Raw genomic sequence first — 17,472 nt, 5'->3', positions numbered from 1 at the left:
AGAATTTGAAGATATTGGGGGATTTACTTAATAGGTTTCCACATTTTTCTATGCCTTTTTATGTGCATTCACTGGTTTTCAGAAAGATGAAACAAAGGATTGTAAAAGGAAAAAAGAGCCACAATACAGTCAAGACAGTGTATTATAAAGAATAACGTAATTGTTTGAGTACACTTATATTGTTTTTTTTCTGTGTTCACTGAACATTGACAGCAGGAATGAGATACTCAATTTATCCACATCTTCTAAATGGACTTAGGGCTAAAGTAAAGAAAATGTCCTGCCTTCCTACACTGGGATCTTTGGGTGCAATAAAGTAAGACTAAGGGCATGCTTTGCTAAATTTTTAATTTGCTGCCGTGCAGATAAAGAACTGTTATTTGGCCCAGCTATTAACTAAGATACAAACAACGTTTCTAGGTCTTGTCTGACTCCAAAACTTGTTGATTGTTTTTAAGTGGCGCTAATCAAAGAATCTCTTCTCGATTGTCAACTTTTGAGTAATCTTCCTTTTACTTATATTTGAATAACTACAAAGATGTCAGATAGGGAGTTTTTTTAATAGGTCTTTTTAGAGATTTGAGATATTCCTGAACTGGTCATTAACCTGAAAACTTGTCTATGTGTATTTGATGTCTTCTGCATTACTGTATAGCAATTTGCTGAAATAATGGGGAGAAAAGTATTGATTTTAAAATCAGAACTTGTAAAGAAGTTCTCTGTTCTTCTGAACAAGGCCACAAGGCCCCAGAGAAATTTATTTGCAATTAATGAAAACTGCTGCTAGACCATGTGGTGTGGATTTTCTTGTTTGTTTGGTTGGTTTTTTGCCTTTAATCTATGGAGATACGGTTTCATCCGTCTGGGAAAAAGTTTACGAATTAGCATCTAGTCCAATACTTGCCACACTAATTTTACAACTATTTGGGTTTCGTAACAGGACCATTGTTTGTCACAATGACCAAAACGCATGTGATAGCAGCTTCAAAAGAAGCGTTTTACATCTGGCAATATCGTGTGGCCAAGAAGCTCACAGCAGTGGAAATCAATCAGGTAGCACGGACCAGAAAAGAAGGCAGGGAAAGGTTTGTCTTCAGGCTTTGTCATTTTTCTTCCTTTGCATTGGTATCGTTGATAAAGGTGGATTGGCATCATTGATAAAGGTGGATTCCCCCATGCCTAAAATATGAACTCTTGTCTTCTCATTTTTCTACTCAGATTTGTTGACTTGCAGGCCCGTAAGATTAAATACTAAAGAATAGTTTTTCATAACAAATGTGTGTTTGTTATCCAAATCTCTTAGACTTTTTTGGATTAGCTCCTGTTCAGTGTTTCCATTTGCTCACTGTGTGCTTCCCTTACAGAGTTGTCTGTCTTGATGCCTTTTTTTCCTCCTCCCCTTTTTCTCCTCCAGACCCTTACTCTCTAGGCACCTGTATTCCCTCTGCTAACTTTAACTGCTTCTTGTGCGTCAGTGGCTGTTAAGGACCTAGTCCATCCAGCTAGTTCTTCTCTAAATACACTTGTATCTGATTGTATCTTTGATGTCTAATCCCGCAGGGACTTTTATCCTCTCAAACTAAACAAGCCAAAGTCAACATCATCTTGCCTCCAAAACATTTCCTTCCCAGGTGTTCATTAGTGGCATTAACTTTTCTGTCTTTTTCTGACACCTCCACAAGCTTGCAACTTTGTTAGGATTTTCTTTTGTGTATGTTTTTTTCCATAGAGATGCTATAGCATCTTTCTATAAATGTACTGTCTCCTGTCACTATATATATCCATAATAATGAGTAATTATTTGTACATGATGTAATAACTTATGTTATTCTAGTACCTGAATGTCCGAGCCTTGGACAAGATTGTAAATTTGACAGAAATACTGAAAAAGTAAATACTTGTCATTCAGCATAAACTATGAGTCATTCAGCATAAACTATGACTTTTGCATTCTAAAATCTTTCCTAATGCTACTTTCTAAGGCAAAAGAGAAGTTATGATGAAGTACTGAATACAGTAATGCATACGTTTTGTGGATATGAATGTGATGCTCTTCCTAAGTATGGAGAAGAGCCTAAGGAAACATGGAAGTGCACGTTTGAAAAGAGGCAACTGGGGTGGTTGATGGGTTGCAGGAGCTTCTCGTTGCAGAATGAAAGTTTGTAGATCATAAGGGAATAGACCATCAGGGACTATAAAAGTGAAAGCAAATTCCATATCTTTATATCAATACAAAACAGGGTTATCAAAGGGGGTACTACTGGAACATAAGAACAGGTATAGCTTTTATTCTTTTACAATTGCAATGGTTTCTTCTCTGAGGACTGAAGATAACTATATGCTGTCAAAAAAGATTCTTTCTTTGGACTCACTTTCTCTTCTAACTTTCCTTTTCGATAGGATTTATCATATTGATGACACCCCTTCAGGATCTGCTGATGGACACCTTGATTACAGCAGAGCTATTGAAGTGAGAGATGTTTTTAACTAGTTCATTGTGGTGTCACTGGTACCTTGAAAGGGTAGTTGGCATTGCTTTATTTATTTTCCTAGTTTTTCATGAGTAGCAGTGGTCGTACTTAAACTTTCTTTTCTACCTTTTGTACATAAGTGTTATTTTTCTTCCCTCTGGTTAGTGCGTTGTTACTGTGTCATTATGTATAACTGGAAATATACACCAAACTGTAGGGAACATAATAAAAGTATATTCTGGGGTCCAGTATGTAGACACCTGCTGTCGTCCTGGTGAGCAGCCAGTCCCCTTACTTCAACAAAGCATAAGCTTGTTGAAACTCAATAACCCTGGTAATGTTTTCTAGTACTTTGGGCCTTTTTCACTTTGCGTGTGTATGCGTGCATGTGCATGTTCGCTTTTGTACTTACCAATATACCTGAAATTAATTACAAGCCTCACAAGTCAGGGATAGTTGCTTTCTTGTGTTTTCTGTTAAACACCTGTTACTTCTTGTGTTTCTTATTTTTCTGGAGGAGGGGCAGGAGAGGAAAGGAAGCTGTTAGTATTACTATTGTCATGATTCCCATAACAAAGGCTACTAATATCATAAACCATCCATTTACTGTATACTGACAAGGTTTGATAGTCCCTTTTCATGTGGATACTTAGCAAGATTCTCATATATTTAAATCAAACTTCTTTTTTTAGCAGTGCGTTCTTACTGTTGCATTAAAACTGCTATTGATACCACTTGTATACTTTCAGGGAACAAGAGATCCAATTTGTGCGATAACAGCATCTGATAAGATGCTACTTGTGGTAAGTTACATGATTAAAATAACTCCTAATTTCCTCTTGTGCTTGTAGGCAGGAGGTTCTTCTGCAGTGTTTTCGTAAGCAGTCATAATTTCAAAGCATTTGAAATTATGCTAAATTCTAAATTAGACAGATGAACTTAGATGAAATCTCCTTCTAGATGTCTTCAAAGATAACTTTTTACCAGGTTCTTCTGTTAACCCAGACTCTTTCTAATTCATTAAGGGCTAGTTCACTAAAGGCTTATTCACTAAGTGCTTACAATTTAGGTACAGACTAGTTGTCTGAGTTAGTACTTATATGTAGGGTTTAATAATGTCGAGGTCAGGACTTAATTCTGTAATCTGAGTTCTAGGAAGTCTCTTCTAAGCTGCATGTACGTGCACAAAGATTTACAAAGTTTTGCTATTTCCATATTAATGGTATAATGTATGATGATAGATAATCTCAAATGCATGTAGTATGCTATATACATATTAATACATTTATGAATTATACAAATGCATTATGTATGAGGTATTATATCAAATGGCGCATTTTTTGTTTCTGATCCAAAAAGAGTGATCTCATTAGATGAACAGACATACAGTGGGCTTTAAAACAAACTAATCAAGCAGAACAAAGATAGCACTGTTTCTTCTTTTTATCCACCTTCCCAAGAAAGATCTTCATGTTTTCCCATGTTCCTACTCCAGTGATTTTTTTTTTTTTTTTTTTGGTTCTATCCTTTGACTGGATTTTACAAAATCAGTGGGTCATGGGGAAAAAAACCACAAATGAATAAAGTGTGATGGTTAGTAGATGACTGTGGGATTCTGTTCGTGCTTGAAGAATAAGAGTGAGAAAATTAAATTAAAAGGATAATTAATCAGTGACTTCAGTTAAAAGGAAGGGAATGAGAGGAAATGTCTTTCAGACTAGATCTGGATAAATGTGCTGTAGCTGAATGCATATTACAATTGGTTAGATTTTCTAACGCTTCTGACCAAATTTGATTTCCAATTTATAGGGCATACAGATACGAAAAAGTCAAAGATGAAAGGTGATTTATACTGAGGATCTTAGGGGTGGCTTTCAGGGAGAAAAAGAGGGAATAAAGTTTGGACTGCCTTAAAGTTTAATAGCGACTCACTTCCAGCATAAGGGTTAAACAGTAGGTAAAATAACATACGTTGTTCAGTCTACGGAAACACCATGAGAAAATAGTGGCAGGGATCGTTTCAGTCCAGGGATGTCAAACTCATTTTAGACTGTTGGCCTGATGGTGTCTTGACACAGGGCACGGGAGCGTCATTTGGCAAAATAAAGATACACCACATTGGTACTTCGATTTGTTTATTGTTACTCAAGCCTTTGGATAACCAGTATATTTTATAGCATTTACTTCTAAAGCTAGCTCAAGTCTTGAAGTAATTGGTGAGACTTGTTAGCATGCAGACAGCACTCCATGAACGCAGCTGTACCGCTTTCAGACCCGAGGTGGTACTGTCATATGGCCCTCTTTGAGTGGATTTACCAGCGTGGGACAGGGAGCTTTTCACTGTTCTCCTTTTTTGTTATGTGGACCATGTCTGAAGGTTCATGGGGAATTGTCAGGCTCCTGGAACTGTTCTGTGCGCTGAATGTGGAGCATGGCTTTTCATTTTAACATCCCTGATTTAAGCAGATCTGTAAATTGTAGCATCTTGTGGAAGTACCTTGTTTGAATAGCAGAACTTGTAATTTTTAGGGTGATGACATTCCCTCTCTCCACTTCTTACCCAAAATCTGTTTTGTATAGGACAGCATATAAATAAAACCTTTTTTAAGAGTTTATTGATGGAAAAATTATCTCAGTAAGCAAGCATTGCTTTTCTCTAGGGAAGAGAATCCGGCACTATTCAGAGATACAGTCTTCCTAGCGTTGCTCTAGTACAGAAGTATACCCTGAACTGTCGTGCGTATCAGCTGTCTTTGAATTGCAACTCCAGGTAAGTTACAGATCTGCTTCTAACATGGGTCTGTGACTTTAAAATAAACCGCCACAATTTGTGAAAATACTAATTCTGTGAATTCTATGATTCTGTAACAATTATGTATTATTTTTACTTTAATATAAACTATTTATTAATTTTAGTTATTATTAATGTTTGCTTAACCATTTATTTATTAGTAATTAATTACGTCTGGCCAGTCATCAGATTGCTTGGAGAGACTGTGTTAGTAAAGCTCTCTTATCTTTTAAACTCTTTAGGGTGTGTGTGGGGAGTTTAAGGAAACATACACGTGAAAATATCTTTGTTTTATTAGGTGAACCAAACATGAGCTTCCTGTGATCATGACATGAATTGACAAAGTAATGTCATAACTTGACATTTTATCTCTAAGGCTTCTTTCTATTTGTGTGTCCTTCTAATGCCTGGAAACTTTGTTCATCCCATGTTAATTTTCCATTGTTACAACCTGTAGCTGGGGGCAATGCTTCTAGCAAGACTGGTTTGCCTAAGCTTCAGCTGTGCCAATACTGAAGTTGCTTTCTACTCAAGTTATTTTTTGCATGAGAGACTGTGAGAGTCTTGGTAGAAAAAGCAGGAATATTCTGACTAAAGAGGACTTGTGAGACCATTTTAATCACTTCAAAATAACTTTATAATTTTAAACAAAATTCATAATGCACATGTAGATTGCTCACCTTTTTAGGTGTAGACCAAAAATAGACTGCTTCACTTAAAAGGCAATGTGATCTAGTCAGAGTCGCGTTAATTTTGTTTTGAACCCAAGCTGTTTCCTTCTTAAATGACATTGTGCTGGTGAAAAAGGCTGAGATCCATAAGTGTTTTGAAGTTAACTTTCTAAATGGCTTTGAAACTTTAATAGGTATTTCAGGTGTCAAAATATCTTTAAGTATTTAGAAATGCTTTTAAAATGGCATTGTAGTAAATGCAGGCTCGTATAACTCACTGAAGACCTATGTAACTGGAGACTTTCACATGTAACCCTTTAGAAATTGTATTTTCCCCGTATTTTAAATGACTTCAAAGATTAATTGGATTACACTTAATATTGTCTGGAAAAAAACATAAAGAATACCCTTTGTAGATATATAAGAAATCTTCTTTTAGAGATTAACAGTCTGCATCACTGCACTTTTTCATTTAAGAATCTGCTTCGTTCCCTCCTAGTAAATAATGAAAAACAATTGTGTTCGGTTGCTAATTCTAGGCTCTGTCAAGAAAAGTTTGGCGAGGGGCAGAACCTGCACTTTACTGAAGTTGATATCTGAAGTACTAAGGATCTTCAAAATGCTAGATGAAGAACGGGCATATTTCAGAACCTCTGCAGGGCCAGATCCTGTATGAGCAGATGAAAAACTTCTTTCTGTGTCTCTGGTCTCTCTCTGCTGTGCAGATAAATGAGAATACATGCATCTTGCTGAATCTATGGCATTATACTGGTATTAGATTAGAGGGGAAATTTGGCCTGCGTGTGCCAGTTTAGGGAAATATTTCAGATTTACAACCTTGAATAGTATTGTTTAGCTGTCGTCTTTTTTTCTTCCTTTGTTTTTCTGTAGTCGTGTTGCTATCATAGACCTTTCAGGTGTTTTGACGATCTTTAACTTGGATACACGGGTAGTAGACAGTACAGGACAGCAGGTGATAGGTGAGCAGCTGAAACTGGAACGCAAAGATGTCTGGGATATGAAATGGGCCAAAGATAATCCAGATTTGTTTGCAATGATGGAGAAAACAAGAATGTATGTTTTCAGAAACTTGGATCCAGAGGTAAATATTAATATACGTAAACAACTCATTTTACAAATTCGCTCGTAAGTTAATGGCTTTATGTTGAACAGTATTATTCTTGTGTTTATTGTTCAATTAGACAAGTATTTATTACAATAAACTTGCTGTTGGAAATCTCAAAATCTTGTCAGCTCTAATGTGTCAGTGTTGTTTAGGAACAAATTAGTAAAATGAACTATCAGTCCTGGAAAAATAAAAATGCTGTCATATTTTTCTTAAATGTATGAGATGTTTTCAGGAGCATATATTTTGTATGCTTTGGAAAATATAGATGCAATTTTAGTAAAGATTTTTGTAAAACACGTTTCAGTTGAATCTAAATATTGGCAGGTGTTCCTTCATCTCCTTCTCATAATTCAGTTATAGAAAATATGAGGATTTTTAATTATGTCTGTGTATATGGAATTGTTAATAACGTTAAAGATTTTGGCATTTGTTTCCTGTTGGAAATGCAACTAAATCCTTGTTTGGAGAAGAAGAAATTCTCTTTATGTATACGTAAGACGTTTGTTTAGGGTTTGATCAGACAGAATGCAAGTTCATTCCTTTGTAACTTCTTTAACTTTAAGGAACCTATACAAACTTCTGGATATATTTGCAACTTTGAAGACTTAGAAATCAAATCTGTTCTTCTGGATGAAATATTAAAGGTAAGAATAATTAATTTTATTTTGTAAGAAAAGTTGGTGTCTGTCTTAATGATTGGAACAGTCGATATCTATGTTGGGTGAAAATAAAGGTGACGTGGAATGAAATGATGTTTCTTTATCCATTCTGTTAGAATCCTGAACATCCTAACAAAGATTACATCATCAATTTTGAGATTCGGTCATTGCGAGACAGTCGAGCATTGATTGAAAAAGTTGGCATTGAGGAATCTTCCCAATTCATAGAAGACAATCCGCATCCCAGACTTTGGTAAAATCTCTTTATAAACCACCTGTGTTTAAATTTGTGTTCTTTTGTATTCTTTTCCTGTTCAGACAGATCTAGTGTTAAAGTATAAAACCTCAAATCAAAACCAGCCAAAGCAGTATAGACTTTAAACAGAATTGTTTAAGAAAAAGGGAAGGGGAAAAAAGGTACCAGTGCTCAGCTACAACTGAAGGGCTGCTGTTCTAACCGAGAACGTCTCTGCGTTGGGCTGAATCACCTCCAAAGGAGTATCGCAGCGTTGAGGGAAGGCCCAAGAGAGCCTTGCAGTCCCCTGCTAGCCTGGCTCCCCACCTCTTTTTGCAAATGGCGTGTTTGGGAAGTTTTTAAGCTGTGTGGTGTTAGGATTTCCCAGAATGCAAAAAAGTGGGGGTTTCGTTCCTGAGCATTTGAGAATTCATGTTTTGGGAGATGCTGAGCAAGTGCTCAAGACTCCTCAGTAGACATCTTAAAAAAAGAACTTGGGGCCAGTGCTTTCCCAGGCTCCTAGTTCTTGAACCCCAAAAAGAGGGCTCTTGTTAAGTTGGAACTCCATGATTTTATGAATGTTGTAATTTGTCCCAAAGAGCATTTTCTCCTATCTAGTTGGGCTTTCATCTCCAGCATGTACTTTCTGAAAAACAGGATTTGATAGCTACATGTTGAAAGTTTCTGTAATAGTACTGTAATTTTATTAGTTTCAGTATGTAAGGTAAGAGTTACGTTTCGTGAGTCTTCATTTTTACTACTGTCTTGAACTAGCTGAAGTTTTTTTGAGGTTTGAAGTTGTTCATGCTTTTTGCTAGTACTATTTAATATAAAATCACTAGTTTTGAAAGTCTGTCTCTCAGTAAAAGTTTTATATTGTAAAATCACAAAATAATGTCAAATGCTGCTCACCTCCCTGCAAAATTGCCATGAACCTAATTTTCATTATGCAAGTAAACATACGATGTGTCATATTTATACAGAAGAGATGGATTAGAAGTGCTGGATACGTAGCAAATGTATTCTAGATCAGAACGGGACAGTGCCCTTCCTGCTAGAACACAACAAACAGGATGATTTGTGTCACAGATCGATTAAATTTGCTATATTGTTTTTCTCTTGGTTTCACTGATGTCAGTGATGAGCACTTCAGCTGAAGTGGTACGAACACCAAATTTATTCAAAAATACTAAGCTGATACTGGCTTAGGTCACTGAGTACAACAATAATAATATTGGTTTTGTCAGTACCCTACTGCACTGACTTTGTTTCACAACTTCAGTCAGCTAGTCTAAATTTACCTAGCCTTATTTTTGCAGAAAATTCTAGAGTTCATTCAGGCACCTGATGGATGTAGGTTGGCCTGAAGGTAGAAATTCTCTATTTGCAGAACTCGCCACTGGGGCAGTACCAGTACAAGGTTTCCCAAACTGCCCTGCTCTCCCAGCCTGCTGTCCCAACCGGACAAGAACATCAGATGGATTGGAAGGATAACTTATTCTTTATGACCAATTTAGTTGGAGGCCTTCAGACTGAGGCTGCCATCAAGGCTGAAAGTAGAATGGAACTGCGTTGAGACCAGCAACACATTTCACATCAGACAACTGTAATAGTCAAACCCTGCCCATTCCTCCCACGCCAGTGTCCATTTGAACAGCTGAAAAGAATATTAGCAACTACTTGAACGTCTTTCCTTAAGCAAGTACTGGATAGATCACAGAACATACTAGGGACAGTCGTACCACTGAATAACAATACAATTGCAGTAACTTGAATGATGTCTTCTTTAAATAATGACTAATTAAATGGATCCTCATTTAATTTACTTTATAGTTGCTTTTCCATCTATCATGTTTGTTTTTCACACAGGCGTCTCCTGGCTGAAGCTGCTCTTCAGAAGCTGGATCTCCAGACTGCTGAACAAGCTTTTGTACGTTGCAAAGATTATCAAGGTATTAAATTTGTGAAGCGTCTAGGCAACCTGCAGAGCGAGTCAATGAAGCAAGCAGAAGTGGCAGCCTATTTTAGCAGATTTGAAGAAGCTGAAAGAATGTATCTGGATATGGACAGAAGGTAATTGTATTTAGTCATCTCAGCATCAAATAAAGAAAAAAAAATGCCTGCTTTAATAAGGAATGGCTATTTTAGCACTGAAGACTCTTTACCAGTTTCTGGAAAGACAGAAAAGGCTCAGACGGAGAGAATTTTATTGTATCCACAGATAACCAATTCTATATGTAAATCAGCGCATTCAAAACTGTTCGCAAAACCTCAGCTGCTCTAGGTAGTGCTGTGTTTCGTAGATGTTTTCGCAAGTATTTTGTCAGCGTTTCAACTGGGATTCCAAAAATACAAACAAACAATCTTAACTAATGTTTAATTTATGTACTGTTGCTCTCAGCTAGTAGCCAAGTACACATTCTTTCCAATTACGTATACAAACAACAGAGTTTTTAATGAACTGTAATCTTTGGAGAGACAGAAAGGACTCTGGATGAAATTGTGGATCAGTTATTGGAATTTTTGCTCAGGAACGAAAACAAACAAAACAAAACTACAGCATTACTGGGAAATATAAATTAACACTAAGTAATTAGCTAGAGCACTGTCCTTACTGAAAAAGGATAATGAGAAATAATAGGCAGCAGTTGTACGATGTAGCCTGTAGGTGGTGGTCAAACATGGAGAAGCATGAATCACTTACGCGTATGTGAAATTTTTAAGCTTTGGTTAATGGGAGCCATGAAAAAAAGTAGGGAATGATGGGAGGAAAAAAATATTTCTTCTTTCATTCTGTAAGAATGAGAAACCTTCCTCTTCCCCAGTAAGGAGGAGGTGGGCAGGACAGGAGCTGGGGAGAGATGCGTGTTAGAGCCTGGTAATAGAAAACTTTCTTGCACATAATTAATTTGCCTATGGAAGTATGCTGGATTGCAGAGGTGAACTGCCTCACAGGCACTTCAGTCGCACTGCAACACTGATTTTTAGAGATAGCACGTTCCTTTCCACATGGCTGAAGAGAAATTTGGCCATTATAGGATTGCAGAAGTCAAAGACTTAACTTTTCTTTTACGGGTCTCTTCAGCAGTAGAGCATCTTATCCCCCAGCTACAAGAATATGGGAATTCTGTATTGACCTTATGTGTTTCCTCACCACTAGAAAAAATCTTGATAAGGACCTACCATAAATCAGGCTTTTTCAAACACAATTTTGAATTTTTTAGATAGATGCTCTTATTTAGCTGTCTGCGCTGACTTGGTATTGCCTTCCTTAACTCACTTGTAAGTTTAGGGCATCTTTAAAAGAAGTGTATATATCTCTCCCCTTTATTTTCTATGCATCTGCAGAAAATAATTCTTTATTACTTCGTACAGAAGTAATTATACGGTGGGAAAAACGTGCCAGATAGACACAAGGTAGGTCACAGGAATGCATGAATAATAAAAAGGAAAGACTGCTTCTGAGTCCTTTCTCCTTTATCCAAAGTCATTTTGAATCAGAAAGAGAAGTCTCTGAAATCCATTTTATTACATCTCGGCTTTTGCGTCTGTTATTCATATTCCTCGCTCCTTGGCCTTTCCCCTCATCTCTCTTCTGCTTTTAGCCTTTTGCAGCTGCTGCCATCTATTGTAGCAGTCAGCAGTGTAAGATAAAGAATGGTATACAGAGTAAGAGGAAACCTGAAGGAGACACAGTCCAACTCTCTCACCAGCTGCTTAATTAACTCCTCACACAGGAGTATGGCTAATAGGGAAGTGCGTACGTATGATGTAACCTGTGAGCTCTCTGAGTATTTGCTTTTCTGGAATACTGTTCAAATTGTAAACAAGCTATCCAGGATCACTGTGATCCCTGCGTTGTAGGTTATGAAAATACTTTTGGATGCTTTTCTCAAGATTTTTGATAGCAATTTTATTGTCTTTGACTTTTTCCTGCTATTTTCTGTTTATATTAGGGATCTTGCCATTGGACTACGGATAAAACTGGGAGATTGGTTTCGAGTATTGCAGCTATTGAAAACTGGCTCAGGTGATTCAGATGATGCCCTTCTTGAACAAGCCCACAATGCTATTGGAGATTATTTTGCAGACCGTCAGAAATGGTATGTTCTGTAGAGGACCAAGTAAGAAGGAAATTAGAAGGGAAATGATAAAACTGATGACAAGACTTAATTTATGAGTAGGTACAGACATCAGGAAAGTCAGGACGCAATACATGAAATAATTTTGGAATGATGAGATTTAGCTCGGACCTTTACGGTTCCATCGCTGCACAAATCTTTAAACAGAGACTGTTTATCAACTAAAGAGCGAAGGTGATAAACATCTCAGTTTTGTCAGAAGTCTGTTTGCTTCAAAGGGGGGGGGGCAGGGGGAGAAATACCTATACGGTTGTATTAGGCTGGATATAGAAAGTATTAAAGGAAAAAAAAAAAAGGTAGGAGAGAATTACTAAACATCAGTGAATTTCAAAACTAACCACAAACTTTCTAGAATACTTAAACCAACAAATTTTTGAAAAGGTCCACAGTTCTCTCTGATCTGGATCTCTCTCCAGCTATTGTCCAAACTGGACACCCAAGGAAGATTTTAATAACAGTGCACGCATGTAGTAATATTTCTTCAGAACACATTTTGCAGTCAGGTACTTACGAGCCAGTGGTGATGTCTTCATAGTTAATAACTTGCAGAGAAATTTTCTTCCATGAACTTCTGTTGTTGCCTTCTAAGCCCATGTAAACTTTTAGCATCCAGAACATTCTCTCTCTTCCACAGCTTCGCTATGTATTGCAATTACCCACACTGTATTATCGCAAAGAGCTTGGGTCCCAAGGCAGTTGAAAACTTGTGGTTAGATTTTGAAAGTTGGTATTTAGATGCTTTAGGTAACTTTGGAGAATGGTCTTGGAGATCTTAGTGCTTGTGTTTTAAAATATGTGGGCGCAACAGTAAAGCCCTTTTCTGAAAGTTTAGTTGCAAGTTGTTGTCCATCATCAGACGTGATCTGTGCAGATGTGGGAATACAGTTTTAAGATTCCTTGACTTTCCTAACCTTATGCTAGTCAGAGAATCAATCTTGCTGCTACTTAAGTATAATGATCTCTGAAAATGAAAACTTCTAGTGCATTTTAGAAAAACAGTAAAATTCAAGCTACAAAAGATCTCCAAGCAAAGTTACTTATTTAAAATAATGTACATTTAAATTTACAAATGCAAAAGACTTACACAATGAAAAGCTTCACTTGTGTTTATATATCAGAAGCCACCACTTTTTTTTTTTTTCTTGCTAGGTTAAATGCTGTACAGTATTATGTGCAAGGACGAAACCAGGAACGTTTAGCTGAATGTTACTACATGCTAGAGGACTACCAAGGACTGGAGAATCTCGCTAACTCCCTTCCAGAGAATAATAAATTGCTCCCTGTAAGGAAAAAGGACTTCTATTTTTCATTGTCTTATGCTCAGTTATTTATTTAAAATTTCCCATCTTGTGAGGGTTAAGAAAGAAAGGGAGAAAGAATGCAGTGTATGACCTACTCACAAAAATATAATGGTCTTACTTTGGTATTGATCTCCAATATTACTGTTGTTTTCATACTCCATTGTTCTTCCTTTCCTTTATTGTCCAGGTTCCCCAGAAAGACCTGATTCATCATTCATCTGATTCATGATGATTATTCATCATGCTTTATGGCCACGTGGCTAAGCCATAATTCACTGCTTCCCTCCCCAAATCGTGGCATTTCTCTCTAAAATAGCTCTGCTTCACTGCGAAGTCACTCCTCAGGGCTGGACACTTTGTTTAGTTTTCATTTTGTTGTCTAGTCTACACTGGGGTGTTTCTTGCCCCAAATTCTTCCTTGTTGCTATCCCTGGTTTAACTCCTTACACGGGAAGGGAATGGTAATGTACGATGAAAACTGAAGATACTCTGCTGAAAAGAGGGAAAGTAGATGGCATAGCCTGAAATGACTTACCAAGTAATAGCTAATTTAAAACTATGAGATGATTAATCCAAAATGCTTGAAAAAATGCAAAACATGCTCGTTTAATGCCATTTTCCATTGTTTGAACAAAGCAAGACATAGCACTTTTTTTTTTTTTTTAACCTCTTTCTAATAGTGAAGTTTTGTGAAATACTCTAAATAGTAAGACCATAGTTCTGGTATGATTTCATTTGAAAGAAAAATTTTTAAATAGGTTTTTTTTTAAATTTAGAAGCAGTGTGTGAAAGTAGCACGCTGTTCTAAAGATTTACAACAGTGCGTGTTGTCTTCAGTGAATCCGTGAAGCAAACAACCTCTTTCCCCCAATTTCTTGGAATTAAACAAGAATGTAATAGGATTGCAATTGCTACGCAACACCCTAAAAATCCCAAAGTGCATTTAACGTGATGCTGATGCTTTTTGCAGGATATAGCTTATATGTTTGTAAGAGTGGGGATGTGTGAACAAGCTGTATCAGCCTTTCTGAAATGCAATCGACCAAAGGATGCGGTAGATACCTGTGTACATCTCAACCAGGTAAAACAGCAGTAGATAATCTGCTTTACCGATACCAATTTAACAGTGAGATTTCTATCCTAATGCCCAGTTAAATACAAGTCCTTGTTAAGCGTCTGATGATTCGCCATGACTTCTGGAAAATTCATACTTCAGTGCTTAAGGCGGTTATCTGAAATTAGGATTAGACAATTGAAGGGACAAAGCTATGTGCAGCAGTGCTACTTCTGCGTGCGTCTGGTAGGCGTGCTCAGCATACAGACATTTGTGGCCTTCGTAGAGCCAGGCCGTGCTGCCTCCTGACAGAATGGGAGGAAGACTGGAGAGCTTCTGGCTTCCCGTTTTCCACATCCCCCTCCTTCCTTGTACAGATGCAAATGTGTTTGTGGCTGCATTAGGATTTTTCAGAACTGATCTGAAAAATGATCTGTATGTTTACAGCTAGAGCTGCTCCCCAGCGTGACTTACCTGTGCAAACGTTTGTGTCAACACAAGTAAGACAGACACTGAGGATGGCTATGAGGAACTTGATGTATGGGAATGGCAGGACTGGCTAGTGCTGTCTCTCTGCTGTGAACAATTTCCCAATTTATGGAGCTGAAGGGCCCTTAGGTATGAGATTCAGCTACATTTCTCAGTACTGCCAAACTTTTGATTTGGGACAAACACAGTAGCTGAACTGTTGAAGATCATGAAAATTCACCGACAAAATGAAGTGTATAGAAAGATAAGTAAAGCGTTTGTGCCTTAAGCTTCTGGGCTGAAGTCCTCTTTTAGACATGGTTTTGAGAGTCTGGGTTTTAGAAATATCAGAAGTGTTGAAATCCACGTGTCCAGCTATGAGCAGCAATGAAATGATTTTGCAAAGCTTTTACCAAAGCAGAAGCAACTGCTTTGTATGTGGTTTTGGACAGAGGTCCAGCATTTGTTTCACAGACCTCCAGTATCACATGATTGGCAATGATGTTAGCATTTGTATTCTCTTGCTTTTAATTTTATAGTAGCCTGGTTCTAAATGGTGCTGAAGTATTGCATGCAAATGTTGCAGACTATTCATGAATAACCAGCTTGTTCTGAGAATGTATTTGAAAAAATGAGGTTGATGATTGTCTGCTTTCATTTCTAGTGGAATAAAGCTGTGGAGCTGGCTAAAAATCACAATATGAAAGAGATTGGATCTTTGTTAGCCAGATATGCAAGTCATTTACTGGAAAAGAATAAAATCCTTGATGCTATAGAACTCTATCGCAAAGCCAATTATTTCTTTGAAGCTGCTAAGCTCATGTTCAAGGTATTGCAGGTTTTATTTTTATGTCAAATAACTGGGTTTTTGGACTAGCTCTTATTAATTCCATGCTACTTTTATTTTCTCTATCTTCTAACATTCTAGTGTTAACAATGTCCAGGCAATTAGCAGATGTCATTATACAGGATACTGCAAAGACTAATCCATCTCCTAAGTTCAGGTATCTCTGTCTGAGATAGTTACCCTGGGTGTCCCCTGTAGCCAGCAGAGAGGAGACTTTCAGGACACAAGCCATCAGATTTCTTTTGAGACGTTCACTCCCGAAGGAGATGAACTGCACCTCAAAAAAGGTCCTGTTGCCCCACATGGCCTGGTAAAGGAGTATAGCAGGACCTGCCTGGGTGCAATGTCCACATTATTTCATATGTTGTATGGATGAGTTTTATCTCCTTTGTTTTTAAAAATAGCACAGTCATTAACTAGAAGTTAAATTTTGGTATTTCTTCAATCAGTACCTTCAAGTAGAAACTGCTGTGGTATGCTTTTAAGATAAAGATGTTGCTTCGACTTGGTTTGGCTGCAGAGATTTCTGTACATAGCTTATAAAGTCTGTAAGAGTGACACGTAATTTTTACAGCAAATATTTATAGTAATATATATGTTATTTTCAAAAGCCATTCTTCTTTTCTGGGAGAACCACCAGACCTTGTTGAAAGCTATGTATTTCTTAAACTTTGATGTTTAAAAATTGCTATTTTTTTAGTTTATTTTTATATTAAGTCAATAGACTTCTATATGGTTACACTGATTTATCCTTCCTGAGAATCTGGCTTTATATACTTGTTAGCCAAATAAATATAGAATAATGTGCATTCTTCACTTTGACATTTTCGTTTATAGTTCTGTTTGCAGTCTAAATTATTACATTCAAATGCAGAATCGTTTTTTGGCATGATTTCCTAGCTTTGTACAAGCATGCAATTGTCCAAAAGAATAAAGCGACTCTTTTAATATATTTTTTTTTTGTTTTAAATCTACATTAAATTACTTGGGTTTGTTTTTTAAGATTGCAGATGAGGAGGCAAAGAAAAGGACAAAGCCCTTGCGAGTTAAGAAGCTTTATGTATTATCAGCCTTACTTATAGAACAGTGCCATGAACAAATACAAAATGCACAAAGGGGAAAAGTTAAAGGAAAAGATTCAGAGGTAAAGTGATTCGTTTGTTTTCTTTCTGAATTGTGGTATGTGCTACCTGGTCAGAATAAATAAAGCTATTTTCATGTGAGGCTATTATGTTTTTTAATAACGCTTTTTCCTGCTAAGAGCAAAGCTTTCCTTAAAGCAAGTCTTCCAGGAAAACGTATTATTTAAAGTATTATTTTAAAACATCTAAATCACATGTGTTAATAGATATTTTGCTTCCTAAGTTTAATATATTTTTCTTAATGTTTTCACTATAACAATGAAAATCATACTAAGAAACTCCAGATTTCTTTTTTTCCTGCGAGACACTCATTTTTCTGTCATTTAGGAGTAAGTATCAATCCCAAAGAGAGATCTGTGATTAGATTAAGTTATGTTGGCTGTAATTTAGCAGGGCGATGGCTCCAGATATGGGGGAAGCAAATGGAAGGCTTTTTTTTTTTTTTTCTCAGCTGACACTTTCATCTTCATACGCACAAATGAAATGGTTCAAACAAAGTTTTAAGAGATCTGGTGTTGAAATGCAATATTAATCCAAACTACGAACCAGTTTGCAGATGTGC

General features: G+C 36.9%; 1 protein-coding gene across 4 annotated transcripts in view; it reads left to right on the top strand.

The window, feature by feature from the left end:
- WDR35 (WD repeat domain 35) overlaps positions 1–17,472 on the top strand; it is a 43,255-nt gene that overhangs the window by 22,647 nt on the left and 3,136 nt on the right. For 3 of the 4 annotated variants that reach the window (XM_063330530.1, XM_063330529.1, XM_063330531.1), the window contains 13 exons: positions 941–1,085; positions 2,401–2,470; positions 3,221–3,274; positions 5,132–5,241; positions 6,825–7,035; positions 7,626–7,706; positions 7,838–7,974; positions 9,826–10,029; positions 11,913–12,059; positions 13,248–13,380; positions 14,370–14,480; positions 15,586–15,750; positions 16,772–16,912. In XM_063330530.1, the coding sequence (XP_063186600.1) occupies positions 941–1,085; positions 2,401–2,470; positions 3,221–3,274; positions 5,132–5,241; positions 6,825–7,035; positions 7,626–7,706; positions 7,838–7,974; positions 9,826–10,029; positions 11,913–12,059; positions 13,248–13,380; positions 14,370–14,480; positions 15,586–15,750; positions 16,772–16,912 (1,709 nt within the window). The remainder of the gene's footprint in view (positions 1–940; positions 1,086–2,400; positions 2,471–3,220; positions 3,275–5,131; positions 5,242–6,824; positions 7,036–7,625; positions 7,707–7,837; positions 7,975–9,825; positions 10,030–11,912; positions 12,060–13,247; positions 13,381–14,369; positions 14,481–15,585; positions 15,751–16,771; positions 16,913–17,472) is intronic. The other variant, XM_063330532.1, reaches the window with a different exon arrangement.

Source organism: Chroicocephalus ridibundus, chromosome 3 (assembly GCF_963924245.1).
Source record: "Chroicocephalus ridibundus chromosome 3, bChrRid1.1, whole genome shotgun sequence".
Classification (NCBI taxonomy): domain Eukaryota; kingdom Metazoa; phylum Chordata; class Aves; order Charadriiformes; family Laridae; genus Chroicocephalus; species Chroicocephalus ridibundus.
This window is presented reverse-complemented; position numbering and strand designations above follow the sequence as displayed.